At 54.9% G+C, this 20,370-nt stretch overlaps 7 protein-coding genes across 7 annotated transcripts; 4 read left to right on the forward strand and 3 right to left on the reverse strand.

The window, feature by feature from the left end:
• Window positions 1–929: 929 nt before the first annotated feature.
• On the forward strand, window positions 930–1,574 carry B0T15DRAFT_493728 (uncharacterized protein; the record flags this gene model as incomplete). Its single annotated transcript, XM_062866966.1, has 2 exons — window positions 930–1,120; window positions 1,193–1,574. 2 exons carry the CDS (start codon window positions 930–932, stop codon window positions 1,572–1,574), a joined length of 573 nt encoding a protein of 190 aa, XP_062721356.1.
• A 537-nt stretch (window positions 1,575–2,111) lies between these two features.
• Window positions 2,112–2,772, reverse strand: B0T15DRAFT_202581 (uncharacterized protein). Its single transcript, XM_062862589.1, has 2 exons — window positions 2,403–2,772; window positions 2,112–2,319 (listed from the first exon to the last, which is right to left on the reverse strand). The coding sequence occupies exons 1-2, from the start codon at window positions 2,626–2,628 to the stop codon at window positions 2,201–2,203; spliced, it is 345 nt and encodes a 114-aa protein (XP_062721357.1). The 5' UTR covers window positions 2,629–2,772; the 3' UTR covers window positions 2,112–2,200.
• A 1,359-nt stretch (window positions 2,773–4,131) lies between these two features.
• B0T15DRAFT_574885 (uncharacterized protein) lies at window positions 4,132–8,210 on the reverse strand (the record flags this gene model as incomplete). Its single annotated transcript, XM_062870972.1, has 6 exons — window positions 4,132–6,547; window positions 6,605–6,632; window positions 6,692–6,853; window positions 6,919–7,939; window positions 7,995–8,109; window positions 8,150–8,210. The coding sequence occupies 6 exons, from the start codon at window positions 8,208–8,210 to the stop codon at window positions 4,329–4,331; spliced, it is 3,606 nt and encodes a 1,201-aa protein (XP_062721358.1). The 3' UTR covers window positions 4,132–4,328.
• Window positions 8,211–9,220: 1,010 nt separating this feature from the next.
• B0T15DRAFT_511476 (uncharacterized protein) lies at window positions 9,221–9,675 on the forward strand (the record flags this gene model as incomplete). The annotated part of the gene is made up of 3 exons (XM_062867909.1): window positions 9,221–9,268; window positions 9,331–9,520; window positions 9,572–9,675. 3 exons carry the CDS (start codon window positions 9,221–9,223, stop codon window positions 9,673–9,675), a joined length of 342 nt encoding a protein of 113 aa, XP_062721359.1.
• A 964-nt stretch (window positions 9,676–10,639) lies between these two features.
• Window positions 10,640–12,569, forward strand: B0T15DRAFT_532802 (NAD binding oxidoreductase). Its single transcript, XM_062869329.1, has 4 exons — window positions 10,640–10,919; window positions 11,010–11,881; window positions 11,967–12,098; window positions 12,171–12,569. Exons 1-4 carry the CDS (start codon window positions 10,902–10,904, stop codon window positions 12,331–12,333), a joined length of 1,185 nt encoding a protein of 394 aa, XP_062721360.1. The 5' UTR covers window positions 10,640–10,901; the 3' UTR covers window positions 12,334–12,569.
• Window positions 12,570–15,459: 2,890 nt separating this feature from the next.
• B0T15DRAFT_485170 (major facilitator superfamily domain-containing protein) lies at window positions 15,460–17,683 on the forward strand (the record flags this gene model as incomplete). The annotated part of the gene is made up of 6 exons (XM_062866280.1): window positions 15,460–15,471; window positions 15,731–15,752; window positions 16,293–16,609; window positions 16,729–16,772; window positions 16,876–16,932; window positions 16,966–17,683. The coding sequence occupies 6 exons, from the start codon at window positions 15,460–15,462 to the stop codon at window positions 17,681–17,683; spliced, it is 1,170 nt and encodes a 389-aa protein (XP_062721361.1).
• A 369-nt stretch (window positions 17,684–18,052) lies between these two features.
• B0T15DRAFT_434584 (Fructosamine kinase-domain-containing protein) lies at window positions 18,053–19,934 on the reverse strand (the record flags this gene model as incomplete). The annotated part of the gene is made up of 5 exons (XM_062865801.1): window positions 19,669–19,934; window positions 19,461–19,582; window positions 18,710–19,376; window positions 18,565–18,652; window positions 18,053–18,506 (listed from the first exon to the last, which is right to left on the reverse strand). The coding sequence occupies exons 2-5, from the start codon at window positions 19,533–19,535 to the stop codon at window positions 18,053–18,055; spliced, it is 1,284 nt and encodes a 427-aa protein (XP_062721362.1). The 5' UTR covers window positions 19,536–19,582; window positions 19,669–19,934.
• Between the last annotated feature and the right edge of the window lie 436 nt (window positions 19,935–20,370).

The following is a 20,370-nucleotide window of genomic DNA, read 5'->3' on the forward strand; positions in this document are numbered from 1 at the left end:
CTGAATCCCCTGACCTCGACATCTTGATCCCATCCGCAGCGCACAGACGACGGGAACCGATTCAATGATTCAATACCCCTGTCCCCCACAGTGCGATCCAGTCAGGCACCGATAAAGCGCACGCCAAGCCTCGTTAGTTCCCGCGAGACAACGACGCCGGCGCGGGCGCGGCGTGCAAATCCTCGAGGACTCTTCTGTTGCATCCCTTGACATCAGGCGCCATTCTTCTGCTCAGAGGGACTTTTGACCCTTTCCTGTCGCTCATTTTTATCCCATTGCCATCGCCCCGACCGACGCGCGCGACCAGACCCAATCTCCCAGCCACCAGAAGCTACCAGCTACCTGCCCCACCAAACCTGGAAAAGTGTGGGGAGCCCGTCGACAGCGCCGAACAGCCGAAGTCATCGCCAGCCTCTCGATATCCACAACCCGACGTGGCACTTGCTCTGTGTGCGATTGCGACAAGGCGAGGCGCTTTGCTTCATCGCAAGTGTCTGTTTCCTATCGAGGGGACGTTTATGGGAGCCGGAAACAGCTTGTCTGCGGTTTAGGTTACTTAGGCCCTTGGGCTGTTTGTTGCGGACGTGGGGTTTGCGACGGGACTTACAAACAAAGGCATTGTCCGGGCGGTCCGTTGCAGTTGGTTGCACGGTTGTGCCGCGATTCCGTTAGGAAACGAACGGTGCACAGTCGCTCTGCCCGTCGCTGCAACTCTCAAGTGTTTGAGCGGGAGGAGAAAAGGGGCATGCTTCAGAAAACTTTAGCGACGCCCCGATCCACGACCGGAACGAGCCTCCGTAGGTGACTTGGTGCCAGAGCCGAAGTCTGAGCCGAATTCGAACGTCGAAGACCCTGCCTCCAGCTCCGTCCTAGGACACCTTCCTTCGCAGTACTAGTACCCTAGACACCTCGGGTCAACAACCTGCGCCATGGCGTCCACCGTCACCAGCGGCTCGCTCGTCTACGAGCGCCGCGTGGTCGAACGCATACACAAGTACCATTGGCCAGCCGTGCAACTCAACCTCTGGATGCTCATCATGCTCATTGCATCCTGTCTCATCATTGGCGTCTTTGCGACCTTCATCCAGATCCAGAACCAACTGCTGCTGCCAATACCATGGTACGCGTCGCCCATTGTCTCCCTGGAGTCTCCCCTCCCACCAGAGCATTTACTGACAGAAAGCGTTGGCAGGTACTTCCCTTACTACATTACGGTCGCCTCCCTCACGGTGACCTTCATCATCCTCCTACTCTGGCTGATCTTTCAGCGGCGCCTGCTGCCCAGCATTGTCATGATCGGCGGCTTCATCCTCTTTGTGCTGTGGCTCACGGGGCTGATCGTCATCTCCATCCAGCTCTGGGGGCCTGACGGGTCGGTCAACTCCAATTGCGACATGTACGTGTTCGGCGCCGACCCGCAGCCCACGGGCCAGACCCTACAGACGCTGGCGTGGCTGCAGCAGCGGAACATCTGCCAGAGCTGGCAGGCCGTGTTTGCGTTTGGCCTGGTTGGGGCGATTTTCCTCTTGTGGATCATGGTTATGGCTTATCAGGTGTTTGCGGATGATTCGTGATGATACATACGGTTGACAGGACGCATGATGACTTCAAGTTGGATATTGTGGGCGCTGATGGGGTTTGTGTTCTGGCTGAAGTAGCAGAAGTACAGTATGTCTCTGTCTATCCTTACTGGTTTCCCGATATTTCTTTTCTCTTTGTCTTTTATCCGAGAATTCTTGGTTTTTAATGCATTGGTAGACGGAGTTGGCTGTTTGGGAGCATTGGAGTTGGCGACTTAAGCGCTAGGGTGGGTGTTGGGAGTTACTGAGGTACATTACTTACAGTGTCGAGCATGTGCACGGCATGTACCAGCAGAGCGAATCTGATAACAGAGAAATTCTTGGATCATGCTGTTTATTCGTCGTGGATACAGGCCAGGTCGATCCGGCTGGAACCGCTGTATCGGCAACTGAATGTCACAATTCGAGGGGTAGGCCGAGTAGCAGCGAGCACAGCAACTGAATCATAGGCTTAACCGCTTATAGAAAAGATGAACGACAAGAACGACAAGAACGACAAGATTGCGACAGTCTATGCTCATTCAACAACGCCAAGTCGCCGTGCACAAACGCACTACTTCCTCACGCAACCCTTAATAATGACCCCCTTCAACACAGTCAGTTTGGACGCGTCGCCATAGTCAGGGTTGGGGAGAGCACCTGCCCTGCTTCTCCTGATACTTGGTAAACTGATCCGCAGCCATGTTGGCTCCCTTGCCGACGTATTTGGAGTATTTTCCATGGGTTGCACCGTTGATACCTGCATGGCACACCATGTCAGCCAGCGATCCAGAACGAACCGTCGACACAGTCACGAATCCATCGCCCCACCAGCACACTCACCCATTGCTGCCCCCTGTGCAAGCGCCCGGTTTGCCGCCAGCCTTGCCGCGTGGTTGGGATCTTGATACTGGTACCTGCCACCGCTTCCACCATACTGGTACTGCTGCGAGCTGGGATGATAGCTCACATTGCCGCCGTTGACGGTTTGCTGGACGGGCCGGACGGCGAAGCCCTGGTCATGAACCTTGTTCTTCTTGTGCTTCTTGAAGAGGCCGCAGCAACCCATGTTGGATGATCTGGTGATGTGTGGTCTGAGAAATGGAGTTGAAGAAGGGACAGAGCAGACAGAAGGATCCTAGAACCAGGAGGCGGGACTCCACTGAAGATGGAAGAACATGTTATACCCTCATTGAGTTATTTTGAGTCGGATGTCCTGGTGCGTTTTGGGTCTTCTCGAGTTTGGTCACTTGTCGTAAACCCGGTTCTGGAACGAATGCCGCATGGGGTTGAGCCTGGTAACGTAACCAGAGGGGTGGCACATACAGTTCCCTTAATACCGTAGGTACGGTATTGAGATGTGGACTACCACCCGCGACCTACAGTCTTACATCAAGGTACTCCTTCTGGCAAAGTGCTCGATCCCTCATTGCACTAGAACTAGAATTAGGAGCACGCAATCCGTTTCGCAAACATGGCCCACGATATGCCGCACTTCTTCATTGTGTTCTAGTTGCTGCTTCAGCTTTCATGTTTATATTCATCTCTTGTCGTTCTATTCTCACTTCATGTCTCCCTCCGGAAACGTCAACTTCCGTTCTGACAGTCAACATCTAAATCCGACAACGGCCGCATGTCTGAGGCCTGGCAGGTAAATCGGCCGGGCTCTGTACCCGGCCTCGAAGTGGGCCGGGTCTTGGCTTTCTATTTCGGGCAACACGGAGCCGGATCGACCGGGGTGGCGCACCACTACACAGTACTCTCACAAGTTGACGTTCCGTCAACGCAGACCACGTCATGTCTAGCAAGAAGGCGCCAAACTAGGTGCCTTGATCTAAAAGACGAAATAGCTGAGTACCTTACCTTGGGCACTAAGCGATCACAAAAGTCATGTTATTAGACTGGGTAATAGCACCTTTTCCTTGCTCACCCATGGACTCATACGGGTTGTTGTAACACCCTGGACCCCCTTACCACACTGGCACCTTGCATAGGTACTCTCCAGGATCCACAAAAGCCTCCCGAGTCGCATCTCACGCTCAGCCAGGGCTTCCAAAGGTAAAGACAAGACGGCATTGAAATGCCTTCAATCCCCACCCTATTCATTTCGCTAACTCTTGGCAGGGGTAGAGCAAATTCAGGATCGATTCCAGACAACCTAAGGTCTTCCCTTGAATAGCACGGACTGAAATTTCTGGACCTGGTATTAGCATCAGAGTTTCTCCCGGCGAGCTCAAAGACATGGCAAAGGTGTAGCTCAGCACTGAATGGGCAAGTACCTTGAGTGAATTAAGGTACTAGGTAAGGTAGGTACCTAGGGAATGGTGCCCTAGATCTTAGCCCGAGATCGGAAATGTAGGTAGTCTCGCTCCGCTTGGTGCATGTCGGCTGTCTTCTGACATCGTCTGGACGGCGGAGTTTGTCAGGCTACTTGTTTGCGAAGCGTAGATGGGATGGCACATAGGATTGATTTGGTCCTGCTCTTTAATCTAACCGAGAAAGGTTGGAGGGTGGATGTCCTCTCGTCACTGATACCCCTTCCTAGGCATATACCTTATATCCGTATTGTGTGATGTATTAGAGCAATCTCGTTAAACATCCTACTACGGTGCGGGTTATGCGATTGTACTAATTGACATTAATAAAGCTATTTGTTCGTTCCTCATCCATCACAGTAGAATTACAGGACACTTTTGCTCAAGATACCTTCATGAAACTACAGTCGAGAAAGATCCAAACCAGCTCGCACAGAGTAAGGTGCCTACTGTACTACACAGCCAAGCCAACTCCATTCTCCCCTCCCGCATCAACCCTCTCAACCGGACTCAGTGACGACCCCCCAACACTGGGCAATGGCAGGTTCAACTCAGACGGCAACCTGAACCCCGGCGTGCTGCCGGGCACCCACGCCTCCTCAGGCGCCCCATCCTCCTCCTCCTCCTCCTCCTCCTCCTCCTCCCGCCCCTTCTTCCTTCTCTTCTTCTCATCCCCCCCATGATCCACCGACAACGACAACCCCACAGGCGTAACCGGCTCAAGCACGCCGCTCCTCCTCGCGACATACGACTCGCTCGCGGCCAGCCGGTTCAGCTTCCGCAGCACCCTCTCCAGCCGGAACCGGGCGCCATACACGGGACTCAGCAGCGCAGCGGTGGTACCCCCGCGCCCGTAGGAAAAGGAGGAGGAGGAGGAGGAGGAGGAGGGAGAAGCGTGCTTGGCGATGATGGCGTCCGGGTCGTACGTGCCCAGCAGCGAGGTCCAGCGCTTCCAGAGGCGGAACTTGTTCGCCGAGAGGGCGGCGAGGAGGGCGCGCTGCGGCAGGAAATACCGGAAGGGTTGCGGCGACAGGAGGTGGAAGAGCAGATGCGAGACGGCATACTCCAGGAAGGGGAAGGAGGACATGATCAGGTGGCGCTGGGAGGATACCGTCGGGGGAGGGTGCCAGGAGAGGGTTGTCTCGAGCTTTGTTAGGAGGGCCGATGAAGGGGAGGTTGGAGATCGAGATGGAGATGGAGGGGCGGGCGCTTTGCGACGGCGGTGGGCGCCGTGGCCGAGGGATTCGAAGTCCCGCATGTTGAGGCAGGTCAGGCAGGCGCGGAGAAGGGTGTAGTGCGTGATGTCGATGAAGTCGGCGATGGGGAGCGACGGCGGGATGGAGGGGTTGCCGCGCGCAAGGCAGGCGAAGCCGCGGCCGGAGAGGAAGAAGGTGCGGACGGAGCCGTGGATCGGGTGGACGCGCTGCAGGCCGAGCGGTTCGTCGTGGGCGGCGGCCTGGCGGCTGCTGTTGTCGGACCTGAGCTCGAGCAGGCCGATGGAGCGCGCGCGCAGCCAGCGGTGGAACTGAGAGGGCGTGTCGGATGTGATTTCCGAGTTGCGAAGCTGCCGGAGCTCTCGCATCGAGAAGGGCTTGCCGATATTCAGGCCCATGAGGGGACCCGATTCCCTGTACAGGCAGAATGGGTTGGGTTCGGTGAGCCTGACTGCGAGAAGGAGGTCGTTGAGGCGCATTGGCTCGGCAGCGAGCATAGCCCATTGGAAGAGGATCAGAGACTCGGCTCTCTCTCGGTCGTTCAACGTGGAGAGCATCCACTCGTACAGGCCGTGGAGATCACTGGGCACTTCTCCTAGCGTATACTCGATCATCTCCTGCGTTGCGCCCTCGATCATAGCCGCGTTCAGGATGTTGACCACAATCTCAGCCCACAGAAACACGCCCCCGGACTTCCGGACGACCGTAGTAATAATCCGATTCCGCTCTTTCCACCCACAAACGAGATTAAGCTTGACATAGCGCAGTATGTCATCGTTGTTACGCAGGTGCACGGGGATGCTTATCACGTTCTCCTCCTCGATGATCTCCTCGCGATAGCCGCTCGCGACGCAGATGCTGAAGTCTGAGTTGTGGGCAAGGTGCGACAGCCGGTCGAGCAACTCGTGGACGTAAGTAGGGCCCGCGTCATCCGCTATCTCGACGAAGATGAAGGTCCTTCGGGTGGACGTTTCAACCTTCCGCTTGACGTAGTAATCGGCAAAAAGGGAAACGATTTGCGCGTCATCAAAGGTCCGCGGGCCGCTCCGTGGCTGGCTGTATAAGGCAAGGAGCGCCTTACGGAGACGCGGATCCTGGAGGAAGAGCTGGGCAAAAAGGTTACGAGCGATGGGCGCGATTGGGTTGGCCTCGCGACCGTCGGGAAGGGAGAGGTCGGGAGGGATATCGTAGGGTTGAGTAGCGCTCCAGATAAAGGAGGCGCCCGCAGGTTTCCACTGCTTCTCGAGCCTGTTCCGGAGCGATCGGAGTAGCACGGACTTACCGCAGCCTGACGTTCCTCGCAGCCAGAGAATCTTGTGCTTGTTCGGGCCGTTGCGGTGAAGCCACGCCTGAAAATCGTGCAGGTCGTACAGCCAGAGGCATGTGCCCGGGTACACGGTGGTAGGATGGGTCTCGGGCTGGGTAGACGGCTGCGGTGGGGCAAGCGCGGAGAGGCATTCTGGACATGGGTTAGTGTAGGGAGTATCTCCCGAGAGGGCGCTTGGGGGTAACCCACCCGTCTCTTTGGTGTTTAACTCATGGCGCTGGAAAGCCGTTAGCCTGTCCTCTAGACCCGGACCAGGAAGTGAGATATCTCACGTACGCCGTCCTCTTCCCCCGAGACAAACGCGGCCAGAGTCCTCGCCAGAGCGCGATATCCGGCGTCCCCCGCGCTGCCAAACTTGCAGATATCGTCGTGCAGCGCGTAGATGGTCTCGGCACTTTCCCTCGGGTCGCCAATGAAGCTGGCAAGGCGCCGCATGGTCTACGCCGGTTAGCCAGTCCTTGAAAGCTGGTTCCCGGGGCAAGCAAACCGCTCAAAGCACTCACCGTTTCTGCTCTAAGCTCCGCATTCCGATAGCTCGGAATCACTGACTCCTGAAAGGTCTTAATCTTGAAGTTGTAATCGTTCCACAGCCGCACAAACGTCTGGCGGCCGAGCTCGACCTCAACGGTGTTCGCACCGCACAGTTCCTGGAGAACAGGATCATTGGGATCTGCGGCCATGGTGACGCTCGCCATGCTCCTGACGGCATCGCCCAGGTTGCAGTGTTCTGTCCCGCGGTGCGGACTGCCGAGGAACACGACGGCCGAAGTAGACAGCAGGACCCTCTTCAGGGGCCCGTCGCGTTCAGCTTCGGATAAGCGGAGGACCTGCGGGATGCCAAACAAGTGAGAACACGTGTCGGAGTAAAAGCGGTACCTTTCACCTACCTCCTTGACCAGCACACCGCCTGTGGAGTGAGCGATGAAGATAATTGGCCTGGCTGCGGCACCCAATCCTGCGCGGGTGCCGGCCAGTTCAACCAGCAGTTCCTCGGAATGGGCAAAGACATCCCCCTGGTGGCGGAGGGGCTTCCCGTCGGCGACAAGCGTTTGGTAGCCCCAGGTGAAAATCCTAACATTCGGACATGACGCGGGAAGGAAGTCCAGTGGCCAGAACGCGTCGACATCGGGCCCGGCAGATTGGCTGGCCGGTTCAGCAAGGTCAGCTAGCGCTAACCTCGTCGACGACTTGGCTGATGCCTTCCTCAAGAGACTCCTCGATCTGCTAGGAGGACTTTGCTTGGTCCGTTCGCCAAGGCCGTCGAGGTTCAGTCGGGACGTCGACTTGGTCGAGCTCTTCCCAAGCAGAGTCCTGGATCTGCTCAGGGGGCCTGTTTCTCTCACAAGCACGGGCTCCGAGTTTGATCGTCGAAGTCGCGTTTCAGGCGGCACTTTGGTCAATCTTCTCTTTATCCCGGGCTGAGGATGAGGTCCCGTGGGCTTGTCTGCTGTGGGAGCGTGATCCTGGCCTCTGTATGTCCACGTCCGCACGGGATGCCCGCCAATGCCATGGACAAGGACGATGCTGTGACGATGGTTATCAGAGGCGCTTCAAACAGCAAGTACGTCTTCCTGCTTACTCGACTACCGGGTCTGTCGGCCAGTCTGGCTCGTACAAGAGCGTGAGTCCGGCCGACTTGATCGCTTCCTGACGGATTTTCATTGTGTTGCTGCCCAAGAAAGCATCACAGCGTCCTGTGTAGATAGGTAGGTAGTAGTTAGGTAGCTAAGCTACTGTGCAAGAACGCAGCGTGATATTGCAGGGTCACGTTGCAGATCATGGCATGGGCAGCCATTTAGAAAGACGGCTACACTCATCACACTCATCATCCATGTTGGTATGGCAGGCTAAGTATGACACTGGAGAGCGGCACAAGTTATCGCTGATGGCCAGTATTATTAGCCTCGCTGTGCCGCTGTTTAACGGGAAGACAAGAATAATAGTTATAAGTGAGCCGGATGAAACGGCGTTGGCCTGGCCACTGTTTGCTCCGCATTGTTTTTGCCTGTGGTCCAAGGTGGCCGGAACCGGGCCGGCGAGGCTCACTGCTTCAACTGTGCCTCTTTCAGGACACGAAAACCCGGCCACTATAACCGAAGCGGCTGTTTGGGGCGCTGGAAGAGAGATAACTCACTTACGCCTCTGCGCCCGGGAACAAGTCCGAATTGACAGCTGCATTGTCCGGGAAGGCGATGACTGATGCGATGCGGACCACATCCCGTATTCACCGGATCCAGCGCCTTTGCCCGGGACAAGCGGGAATTGCGGCAGTGGCATTGACCAAGCAAGAAGATACCGGAACTCTCAAAGTCTTGCTAGTTGCATCAAGCACAAACGCGGCTACAGGCCAGAAGATAAACTGCCCGGAGGTTGCTGGGCTTGCACCATAACGTCACTGACTGACCACAGCCGCCACAGCGCCACAGGCGGGGGCAAGGCATTCACACGAAGCCAGCAGGACAACCTTTTGACGCACAAGATGGTGATAGATAGGCCAGTACTCGTCATGAGTGGTGAAGTGATGCGGCAGTTGTGATCAACACGTCCTTTGCATGAGAGGAGACGATGCTTCTGCCGATGATAGTGGGAGAGGAAGAAGGGACCGGGCTGCGATGCAGTTGCCGCCAAGGACTTTGACGGCTGTCAGATGCTGCCAGGTGATGACAAAGCAAAGGCTGCAGGTGACGCTCCACTTCCGCCGCTTTCCGAATCTCCAATGCTTTCGCTAGCATGAACTGGTAGCAACCCCAAAGATACCGTAGTGTATGGAATGCGCCCATCCACGCCGATACAAGGCAGCGCAAGATGGCCCCATGGGCTCGGCTAATGTGGGCCGCTTGGCTAAGGATTGAAGTCAGTGTCTTCTAGGTGACTTGCGATTTCCTCGACACATTTGCTGACTCCGTTTGTTCCAGGATGTTATCGTCGCTCAAGTAAGATTCCGATTTGATGCCGCTTCAGTCGCTCGTCTCCTGACATCCCGGGTGCTGCAGCTCCTTCGAAGCCCAAGTTTCCATCGTGGTGTTCGCCGAATCCACCGCACTGTCGAAGAACTTCGCTATGGTCGGGACCCGAGTGAGCCGCTGCGGCAGGGAGAGGCGACAGGTATGCGATACGTGGGTGAACGGGAGCGCGCGGATGCTGACAGACCACAAGCCGATCCGACCAGATCCTCAAACTTTCTAAAGCACTTCTTTGACGAGTTGAAGAACCAGGCCCGCGGGAAACCAAGCGAGCCCCCAAACCCGCCGAAGCGGTGATGTAGAGCACCCTCTCGTCCCTTCGCGCGGCGTCCGGAGTGCGCTGTGTCCTCCCTTGGCTAGAGACATTGGATCGGCCTTGATTAAGGGCACGTGTTACTTCTCGCCGTCGGCAGCTTCGCAGAAAGTGGGAGCAAATGGGGCTTAGAGGGTAACAGGCTACGAATTCTGGGTTTGTGCGCCCAGCAGTCCATGACCGCAAGAATCGGGCCACTCTTAAGGGCACCAGAAGAGATACAGGGCTTGTTCGCGGGAAGGGCGTGTAGAGAGCCGGGACAGCGTGAAGGATAGCGGACTACACTCTGGAGCAATGGACACAATAGCAACGTGGCCTGGTACTAAAGTCCTGGCATAAGCCCGAGGATCACGGCACAATGCTGCTTCACTCGTTGCAGCGCTAAAGCACCCAGTAGGTTCACTCAAACATAACCCCTGCTGAGCGTGAGTTGCAGTCAGCAGTGTGTCACTTCTAACGTGCTTCTTCTCAATTAGACGTCTGCTTGCGAGATATCCCTCCAGGCGGTGAGCCTTTAAACCCTCCCTTTTGCCTTGTAATCTCTCATGGGTTACCAATCAGAAGTGATCTAGCATTCCATGTCCGGCCACCTTGTTTTCCCTTCCATCTCCCGACAGGCCTCAGTCCCAACACCCGGACGACATAAAACGCCGCCCGTTCTCATCCTCCCGTCTGCCAAGACGGTCACCGTCGCACCCAATCGTGGTCTCTTCCTCGTCCAATCCCACTATCCATCCTAGTGGGCATGTTTACAGCGGCGCACTCTTGTTGTGTTCGAAAGCCACCTTGAACCCCGATAGGGCTGAGGTGGGGAGAGCCCAAGACATGGGGCGAGGCCATCAAGGTGGGGTTATGTTGCCAAGGGTGTACGCTGTAACTCTCATACAGGGCTGCTCCACAACCGTTATGTTGTCGTCATAGCTCCCGGACTGCATGTAATTCAGTCGGACTTACATCATTTGCATCATACCTCACACTAGAAGCATGGGGACAATGCAAGATTCACCGACTTGATTCGGGGTCTAAATATCATACAAATAGGCCCTCTCCGAGTGTGACCGTCACTCACCAATTGACCTACCGCAAAACCGGTAGCTACATGATTGTTACTTACCTTACACACGTTCCTCCTAGCAATTTGCTTGTCACCGAACGAGGCCGGTTCATTAGTACCCACTGAGTTCCTGTTCGTGGCTAGACAACCGTCAAGATGGCGATGGTTCTACAGGTAGGACACGGTTCCTCGTCCCATGCAGCAAGTGGGACATGTTGCATTCAAATAGGACTGCGTGAGCTGATATAATGACTTGCGTGGCAGATAACAACATTCTTGCAGCAATGGCTGCTTTCGCAGCCAAGCGTCAAGAACCTCCAGAAGGAGAAAAATCCAGTCCGCTTCGGCATCCTTTCCACGGCCATGATCAACCCAGCAGCGCTGATCCATCCCGTTGAGACGCACGGCGACGCCGTCATCACGGCCATCGCAAGTCGCGACAAGGCGCAAGCCGAGAAATATGCCAGAAAGTACAGCCTCGAGAAGGCATACGGTTCGTACGAGGAGCTGCTCGCAGACCCCAACATTGACGCTGTCTACATCTCTCTTCCCAACGGCATGCATGCAGAGTGGGCCAAGAAGACACTGGCTGCTGGAAAGCACGCCCTGGTCGAGAAGCCATTCTGCTCCAATGCCGATGAGGCCGTCTCCCTCATCGACGCGGCCAAGAGGTCCGACAAGGTTGTCGTGGAGGCCTTCCATTGGAGATTCCACCCGGCGGCGCACGTGGTGAAGGAACTCGTCCGCTGCGGAAAATACGGCAATGTGCTGTCGACGTACGCGAAGATGACCACGCCAGCCGGCAGCATCCCCGGGTCAGACATCCGCTGGCAGTGGGCTCTCGGCGGCGGCAGCTTGATGGACATGACGTACACCGTCTCAGCGACGAGATTCTTCCTGGACGCGGGTGAGCCCGAGACGATCGAGTATGCCAAGGCCAGGACGCTCAAGAAGGACAACCGTGTCGACGAGGCCATGAACGCGCGCATGACGTTCAAGACGGGCAGCGGCCGCGTCGTCAGCAGCGAGATCTACACCGACATGAACCAGGCTTTCGCTGGACACGTCGTTCCCAAGGTCTGGGAGATGCCGTCCATCCGCATTGAGCTGGAGCATGCGATCATTTACTACTACAAGTGAGTTCTGACCGACTGGATGGTAGAAGTCGGTAAAGCCGTATCTTGTGGCGCCAGAGACTGATACCCCTTCTCTTCCTATCAGTTTCATGATGCCCCATATCTACCATTACATCGAAATCACCGACAAGCGAACGGGGCAGCGCCATACTCAGAAGCACTACTCGTTTGGCCCCTCTTGGGGTCCAAGATCAGAGCCCTGGTGGAGCACTTACCGGTGAGTCCCTTCGATGCCCGCTATGTAACATACATTACGATCTTCTAAAAAGCTGATGAAACCTGTCTCAAGGTACCAACTCGAGGCATTCGTCGACAAGGTCAGAGGGAAGGAGCCCGTAGCTTGGGTTCCCCTCGAGGACAGCCTCGCGCAGATGCGGACCCTGGATGCCATCTACGAGAAGTCGGGGCTGGGGAAGAGGCCGAGCACGTCTGCTGTCGCTGGGAAGAACTAAGACTGTATTGGTAGGCTTTATGTCGGAGTAGGCCCTGTGTGTGAAACAAGTTGAGGGAGATTCTCCGGGAAGTGGAAGGGTTGTAAAGAAAGGAACGCATCGAAATGGCCGTCAGTACTGTAGTCATAAACGCATTGTTAAAAGCTTTGACCAATCAACCTCCTGATTTGATGGGAAAACCTTATGCTAAGGACGATGGGTGAACGGACTACTCTATGGATCTTCTAAGCATGGAATATATATATCTATGTGAACAAAAGTCCGCCTCCAGCTCAATGCACGCTGGGCTCCGCTGTGTCTCCGAGCTCCGAGTCTACGCTGCCAGATGACGTGTACTTTACCAGACAGACCAAAGGTATGTACAATACATGTACAATACACACCAGCCACAATCTATGATGCATCCCCTTACCTGCCCTCAGCAATCGAACCCGCATATGTCCCTCCCCACCCTTATTCGCGCGGAAGTAATACGGCACAAGCGTCAACCTCCTCTCCTGACCGAAGACCGGAGGGCCGGACGACGCGACGACGCCGCCCCCTTGACCCGCCGGCTTGGGACAACGCCCAACCGCCCATGGTTCGCATCCAGCACAGTGGACGGTGTGGAGCGCAACGTACGGCTCCCACACGCTCTCGAGGACGCGGCGCTCCTCGGCCACGGTTGAACCCCGTCCTGATGGCGATGTCCTTGATGTGGTTTGCCTCCCAGCTGAGCAGTTATAAACCGTAAGGCTGTTAACCTAATAGCATCAATTCAATCTACATACATAACGGCAGTTCTCTCCCCCACGCCCCTACCTAGGCCAGCCTAGTCCAGGACTCTAGAGTTTGCGGACTGGCTGCATCCCGCGGCCCTGCCACCGTACTACGGGCACTTTTTCCGGGGAAAAGACGATAGCTGTCGCAACATCGGCTCCTAGAGAAAGTGTTTGGCCGGGGCATTTGGGTGAACTCGCCGGTGTGGTTCCTCGAATAGCTACCTTAGTGGCCCGGCGCCCCTAAAACGAGCATGGGGTGGAAGGCCAAGTCCTAGATCACTAGAAGGAGATGGTAAGCTGACCATCAGAAGCGATCCCTTGGATTAGAGCGGTTCTCGCGCGGTGATTGCAGGATCTATTTTGCCTTGAGTGGGTTGTGTCCTAGGTATTAAGGAAGCTATCTTACCACCCCGCCATTGTCGCCCTTGAGAACCAACAGAGTTGTCCGCAGTGCTTTGTGGTTGTTCAACTTGTTTACCGGAACATTCTTACTCAGCACTGCAGTAAATGACTTGTCTACCCACGGGCGAGTTAGGTACATTAACCTCACGGTTGCGATACCTTCAAGCCAATCTTCGGGAGCAACCTCGTCACGGATACCAACCCCCACGAGCCCGCCCAGGTAAAGCATCAGTGTGGGATTATCCTGACCCAATTCGGTGGTGTAGGTATGCTTGCATTGTATGGAAAGGGCCGAGAAGATCTCCTCGTAGCGCGACGATTGCGAGAGATCAATGTCCAATGCAAGTGACCGGATTTTCAGAACCCTTGCTCTCGAGTGGCATGGATCTGAGGAGACGCGGGCGTGGTACTGGGATAGCGGTATAAATCTGGCGGTTAATGGATGTTTGATGGAATGGGGGCGTTGAGATTTTGATCCCGTCTGGGAGCTGTTCGACGACCCCTTGATCAGTGGTTCTTTTGGTTCGGAAGCTGGCCCCTGGTAAGCCGGCATCAATACCGCGTTCGAGCGATACAATAGTGCAACGGCTACCGAAGTAAATCCAGTCCATTTGGGTAACCCGATATGCCAAAGTGTCAGGTTCGTCTTGGGATATGCACAGAGCATCAATCCATATATATCGCTCGCCAAGTCGTTTTGTAAAGGTGATCAAGTCCTCAAACGTTCGTAGAAGGCTGGCAGACAAGAGTGCTTGGGGCTGTTTCTCCAAAGGCCGAGTGCCGGGAGGGAAGGAGAGTGTATTTCGACTTGACTCTTCGACCATGGTGTACTTTTGGTTTGCCGATGTTCGCCACACGTACGAGAAAGTCAGGTAAGGGACTGGATAATTATTGAGATTGGAGGATGCGGCGCAACTCGACGTCGAGCAACCGAAGCGAGCGGTCAGTATATCCGAACATGGTATTCGCTGCGTGGCCCTAAGTAGTAAGGGGTGCATTTCTTGCTGCAGGATCCGTGGGTTAGGTCACAGTCGTCAATCCAGGCTCGAATAGGTATGGAAACAATCGGCTTGTGTAGGATGGAGAAAGTGAAGTGGTCCGTAAGCAATACCGCACGACACATCGATGTTCTCTGACAACCATGTGAAGCTCACATGACCTATCCGGTTCGAGGGAGATGTACGGATACCGATATAAGATGGCTTTGCGTTTCGTGCCGCGTATCTTCCCAGCTCCGGTTGGTGCCCTGAATCATGATTCGTCGAAGTTCGTGATGCGTGCCATAGGAAACGACAGAGCGGGCATTCTTTAGATGCTTGGAGGTCTAAGAGAGATTTGTGACGGACTCGCGGCACACCGTTGACGATGATTTGAGTCGGAAGATGCTGGGAAGCAAATTTCATGGCTTCGAGGAGGCTAAGAAGCACACTGTTGACCACAGTTTGATTCGTAAGACGTTGGGAAGCAGATTCGATGGCTTTGGGGATGCTAAGAAGTCTAGAGCAACATCGGCAAACCGAGTCGGGTTGCGGTTCCTGATGGAGGTGCTGTTCCATTTCCGCATAGGCATCGGTGAAAAACTTGGGTGCGAGAGGCTTTGCCGGGTCAAGGCTAGCCGTATCAGTGTCCGTCATTTTCGTGGGATGTGTAGGACGTGGGACATGTCCTATCCTTCCTGGGTATGGGTGCTTTCTAGCATGCCGGCTGATCAAGGTGCAGTTCCCCAACCCGTATGAAACGATACGTCTAGCGGTCATACAAAGTTGTCGCCACATGGTAGTGTTCATTTGTCCATCCGATGATACCAGTGCTTCAGAAGTTGACAGTGATGATGGTTCGGAGACGATAAACGAAGGTGAAGCTCGTGAGTCATATTTCAACAGCGCTACGCCTGCCAGTTGGAGTCTGGCGGAAGTACGTTGTAGCTAACCCCAGCCTTGGGATTGGGTCATCATGGTGTGACATGAACCGAACCGTGTGCTTTATCTCTAAGATAGTTCGTCTACGGTTGGCCGCCTGGTCAAATCAGTCGACCGAATCCTAACGATTCAAACAAGTACCTTTGCCAGAGATATACCTCGTAGGATAGGTACTAGACCGGCGTAGTGCCTGGCCCTCCTAGAGTGTGGGTGTGTTGTTAAGATAAAAGGAGGCTGCTAATGATCCACGTGTGGTATTAGGCTTTAGAATAACTATAAGGAAGATGGCCTTTTTACTTCTACCTCTTCTCTTAGACTTACTCCCTTATATCCATAGGTAGGATAGCAAAGTATTAAGGATCCATGCTAAATAGGGTACATACCCATAAGCGTTTGGAGGTATGCATGTTTTTGCCGTGAGATCTGTTTCCGAGCGAGTCTTTCCAGGTTATATAGGACGTAGCGCTAGATTATGATCATTATATGTTTTGACCTGTGTACCTTAGACCGGAGAACAGAAGGGTGTAGGCCATTTATGTCGGCCAACCAACATTTTATGCTGGGGGGGTATAATGCTGGTTGGTCGACGGCCTGCCAATGGACATTCGCTTTCGGCTCAGGTGAGAACCCCGCGCAGCACAGGATCACCACAATCGCCCGACAACACTGATTGCTCACGCTGCAGATTTTCTCGACGTGTTATGCCATTGTACACCACGAAAGTGCTTATATGTATACAAAACGCGTTCATGGGCTGAGAAAATGTCCTCTCTTCCTGACATTCGACTGCAGATCTGTGTCCTAGGTAAAGCCCCGTCCAAGTGAAGTGGTGCTATGTATGTTCGTCCCAGGTTCCTAAACTGACCGCACATTCTAGGACTGGTCCGTGCAACCGAGGCCATCGCATGGAGCAGCATCTTTCCATACGCCTACTACATGATTGAATCGTTCGAGGTCCTGGAACATGATATTGCCTTCTATGCCGGTGCTCTGGTGGGCGTCTTCACGTTCGGCGAGTTCCTGACGAACATTGTCTGGGCTCGTGTCAGCGACCACATAGGACGGAAGCCGACTCTGATGATCGGCACATTATGCAGCCTTATTGCTGCGCTCTCGCTCGGCTTGTCCCGGTCGGTTGCCATGGCCATTGCTTCTTGTGCTTTTGGCGGCTTGTTCAATCCGAATGTCGGATTGGTGCAGACCTGCACTGGCGAGCTGGCGAATAAGGAGCAGCAGGGTAGGGCCCCATTTCCGGAACGGGTGCTGTACCGCTTCGTTGCTAGGGGGTTTCGTTGATATAGCGATACGTACAGCACGAGCATTTTCTCTCGTTACCTTTATCCCATCTCTCGGGTGAGTATGCCGGGATCATGGAGATCTCTCGATCGGACTGCGGTACCAAACTGCTGCTTTGTCTACTATCCATACCCGCAAAACTGATTTGTGCCATTGTGGTGCAGAGACCTCTTTGGCCCTGTTCTAGGTGGTCTTCTCGCCAAACCTGTCGCCTCATACCCGTAAATATTCACTTCACCATCGATATGGGCTAGCTATCCATACTTACTTCCCAACCTCGTCGTCGGCCTGCTGCAGATCCTCACCCTGCTCCTCACCTTCATGTTCCTCCAAGAGACGCATTCGCAGTTGATAGAGCGCCGCGATCCGGGCCTAGCCATCGTATGGCTCGTCAGATCATGGTTCGGGAAGGAGTCCAGACCACAACGAGGAGTATACGCTCCGCTTCCTGATGACTCTGTCTCACAGGAAGGGCCGCAAGCTTCTGCAGAGACACACGAACTCGATGACCTGGAGGACCAGGCGCAAGAGGCAAAGGCCGTGCCAACCTGCGCGTTCACGCTTCAGGTATTGCTGCAGATTCTGGCTGTCTCCCTGCTTGCTTTCCATAAGATGTCTGCAGACGCGCTCTCGGGCACCTTCCTCTCGTTGGAGGCTCCATCCGTGGGAGGACTGTCCTTTCCGCATACGAGAGGCGGCTTTGGTTTCAGCACGCGGACGATTGGCATCATTTTCCTCACCAAGGCGATCTTCAGGGTGATCATCCAGCCGACCTTCATCCCCTGGTTTATTTCGAAGCTGGGAGCCCTGCGCGCCTTTCGGTGCGTTCTCGGTCTGTATCCAGCCATGTACCTGGCGACGCCGTTCCTCCCCAACCTGCCGTCTCCGCTGGGGCTTATGGCCTTGTTGCCCGACTTGTGGATCAAAGTCGCGCTGTCGTCGGTGGGCTACGTTTGCTCGGCTATTCTCTGAGTCAGACACTTCTCGAGAGACTCTTGGCTTGGGAGAAGTCTAGCGCTGATGCACTAGTAGTATCACAAACGCCTCGCCCTCGAGTCAAGCGCTCGCTAGAATCAATGGCGCTGCTGCCTCGTTCAGCTGTCTTGCGAGATCCATAGGTCCGCTCCTGAGCGGGAAGCTCTTTGCCCTTGGCTTGAGGTTAGGGTATCTGCAGATCCCCTTTTGGGCGTTGGGAAGCGTGGCGTTGGTGGGTGCCCTTGAGACTCTCTTTCTCACGGATGGTAACTCCTAGGCCGCGCGTGGCTGGAGGGCTGCTTTCGGAGCCTTCGAAGTACTTCTTGATGTTTGTAATTCGGGGGAATGACTTGCACATCTGAACAGCTAATGAATGTCCCGTCTACAAACCGGGTTTATGTGTAGTGCCGATAGGTGAGCCATATGGTCTTGAGATGCTTTCCCTAGAAGTATCCTAAAATAGAGTCGTCGGTGATATAAAAAAAGAAAATGGTCCAAGCACCTGCACAAGCATCTCAGCAGCTTGCAAATAGAGTTCCACTTGGCCCCGCCGGTCCTCGTCGACGAGAGTAAGGTGGTCGTCCCACTCATCGTCAATGTCCAAGCCATACTGATTCGACAATTTGTTGTCTTCATCGTCTTCGTCACTTTCCTTCCGCTGTGTCTCGTCCTCTTCCTCTTCTCCGCTTCTTCTGTGTATGTAACAGCGCCCCGCAAGCCAGGGTTCGCACGTAGAGGCTGCCCGGTCAAGCTGTTCTTCAAAGCAGCATACTCATTAGGAAAGAACTTGTTGCACAAGATCGCCATGTTTTCTTTCACACTGCAGGTTGTATATCAGAGATTTGCGGGGAAGACGCTGGAATGCACGAGCTACTCACATTTGGCGTTGGTTACAGTGGATCAGGATTGCGGTTCCAAGATCGAAACGGAGCGAGTAGAGGAGGTTTCGGTCGTCCCATTCTTCCTCTGGACGAGCGGTTAGGCTTGCTGACTAACAACTGTCGTTTACCGCACGAAGCTTACCTGGGTGCGAGGCAGGGAACTCCCGCAGATAGCCCTTGACGTAAGGCTGCGCGCTCAGTCGGTGCCTCGCAGCTCGCCAATTCCCGATTTCGTACTCGTTGTGGCCATAGAAGGACCCGGCATCGAAAGTGAAGGGCTCGCCGGTTGCCATGTCGGTCGCCGTGTTCTCATCCCACAGGTCGCCATGCACGAGGTAAGGCGTGATACTGCGGCCGTCGGACTGGAGCGGCTCTAGCAGTCTCGGAATCACCTTGTCTAGGACAAGCTGGCAAGCGATCTTGAACTCGGGCCACTCGCTATGCTTCTGCTCGTCAAGGTTGATCATGTGGGCCAGCTGCTTGCGGTAGAGGACCGCCCAGGAGTCCTCCCAGCAGTCGGTGATCTGGGGCAGCTTCGCGTGGCAAGTTGTGACGTGAAATCTGAACTTCCCCGTTGGCGAGAGTGACTTCTTATGCATCTCCGCAAGACGCTTGGTAAATCTGATCGGGTTCGGCGGCTGCTCGCCGACCTCACGGTACTCGGCCACAAGGAAGTAGGTGCCCGAGCCATCGTACTTTCCCCAAGCATAGGGCTCCGGAACAATCGCTGGACTCACCGCGCGGATTGCCTTCAAAGACTCGTACTCGCCGAACATCATGGCTCGTCCAGTGTCTCCAAGGCTGGCAGTCTGTTGGTTGGTGGTTAGGGCGCCGAACAGATGAGCGTTTCGGATATATCATATCTGTGCTGAATATCTGGCTCAACGGCATACTTTGAGAAAATAGTTCTTCAATTGCCCGTCTGGGAGTTCAGCCGTGATCTTTCCCGTCTTACCCCAAAGGGACATGCCATAGCTGTTCGCGCCCAAGGGCTTCGAGCCAGGAATGGGAAGCGCTATTCACCGTGTATGCTTGTCAGATGTCCGCGCACGGGCAAAAGGTCAATGCTGTGAGGCTAAGAATAAAAATTGAAACTCGCACCGTTGGCAACGGCAGTATTCAGTTCGAATGAGGCTCCAACTTGAGGCCTAGGCACTGGCCCACTGGGCGCTTCGTTGCCTGCATGGCGGTCAACATCGAGCACTGCGCCCTCGTAGATTTCATGCTTGTGGTAGTCTAATGGCTGTATGGCCGGTAGGGCGGTATGAGAACACCAGGTGGTAGGTAAGTTATGTGGTTGAAGCAAGCAGAGTGGGACGAGTGATCGCTTGAAAAGTTCAAACAAAACGAGGAAGTCATGGTGCCCGAGCGGACGAAGGAAGGAATAACGGGCTCGGGGATGGCCGAACCCCACGACGTTTTAAATGCGCCACAGTCTGTGAAACGTAGCATAAGTCCCCGAGCACTGCGTGCAGCTTCCGGCTTTGGCGGCACAGATGATACGGACGGGAACTGAAGCTGCAGCTCCTGCTCTCGTCGAGGCTCTTGCTCGCCCTCGTGGATTCCGCTTGCAATTCCGCTGACCGGGAAACATTCGACTGACCGGGGATCTCTGAGCTTTCGAAGCAACACCATGAAATTTGGCGCATCTGTCCTCAGCCTACAGAATAGTGGTTTTCCCTTTGTCCGGTTTCGTTGTCCCAAATTCTCGCTAATAGCTCGATAGTTCCGAAGGTTCCGTCCCGACCGCCACGATCATCATGGAAGCGCGGAGTCAGAGGTCCAACCCGGAAACCCAGATGA

This window comes from Chaetomium strumarium, assembly GCF_033439665.1.
Source record: "Chaetomium strumarium strain CBS 333.67 chromosome Unknown B0T15scaffold_4, whole genome shotgun sequence".
Taxonomy (NCBI): Eukaryota; Fungi; Ascomycota; class Sordariomycetes; order Sordariales; family Chaetomiaceae; genus Chaetomium; species Chaetomium strumarium.

What these genes read in the sequence shown, in the direction of transcription:
- B0T15DRAFT_202581 (XM_062862589.1), bottom strand. Translation starts at nt 2,628, where the DNA reads ATGGGTTGCTGCGGCCTCTTCAAGAAGCACAAGAAGAACAAGGTTCAT. An exon ending in TGCACAGGGGGCAGCAATGG is followed by an intron (nt 2,320 to 2,402) that starts GTGAGTGTGCTG and finishes TGTGCCATGCAG; the next exon opens with GTATCAACGGTGCAACCCAT.
- B0T15DRAFT_532802 (XM_062869329.1), top strand. An exon ending in GCGATCATTTACTACTACAA is followed by an intron (nt 11,882 to 11,966) that starts GTGAGTTCTGAC and finishes TCTTCCTATCAG; the next exon opens with TTTCATGATGCCCCATATCT. An exon ending in CCCTGGTGGAGCACTTACCG is followed by an intron (nt 12,099 to 12,170) that starts GTGAGTCCCTTC and finishes ACCTGTCTCAAG; the next exon opens with GTACCAACTCGAGGCATTCG.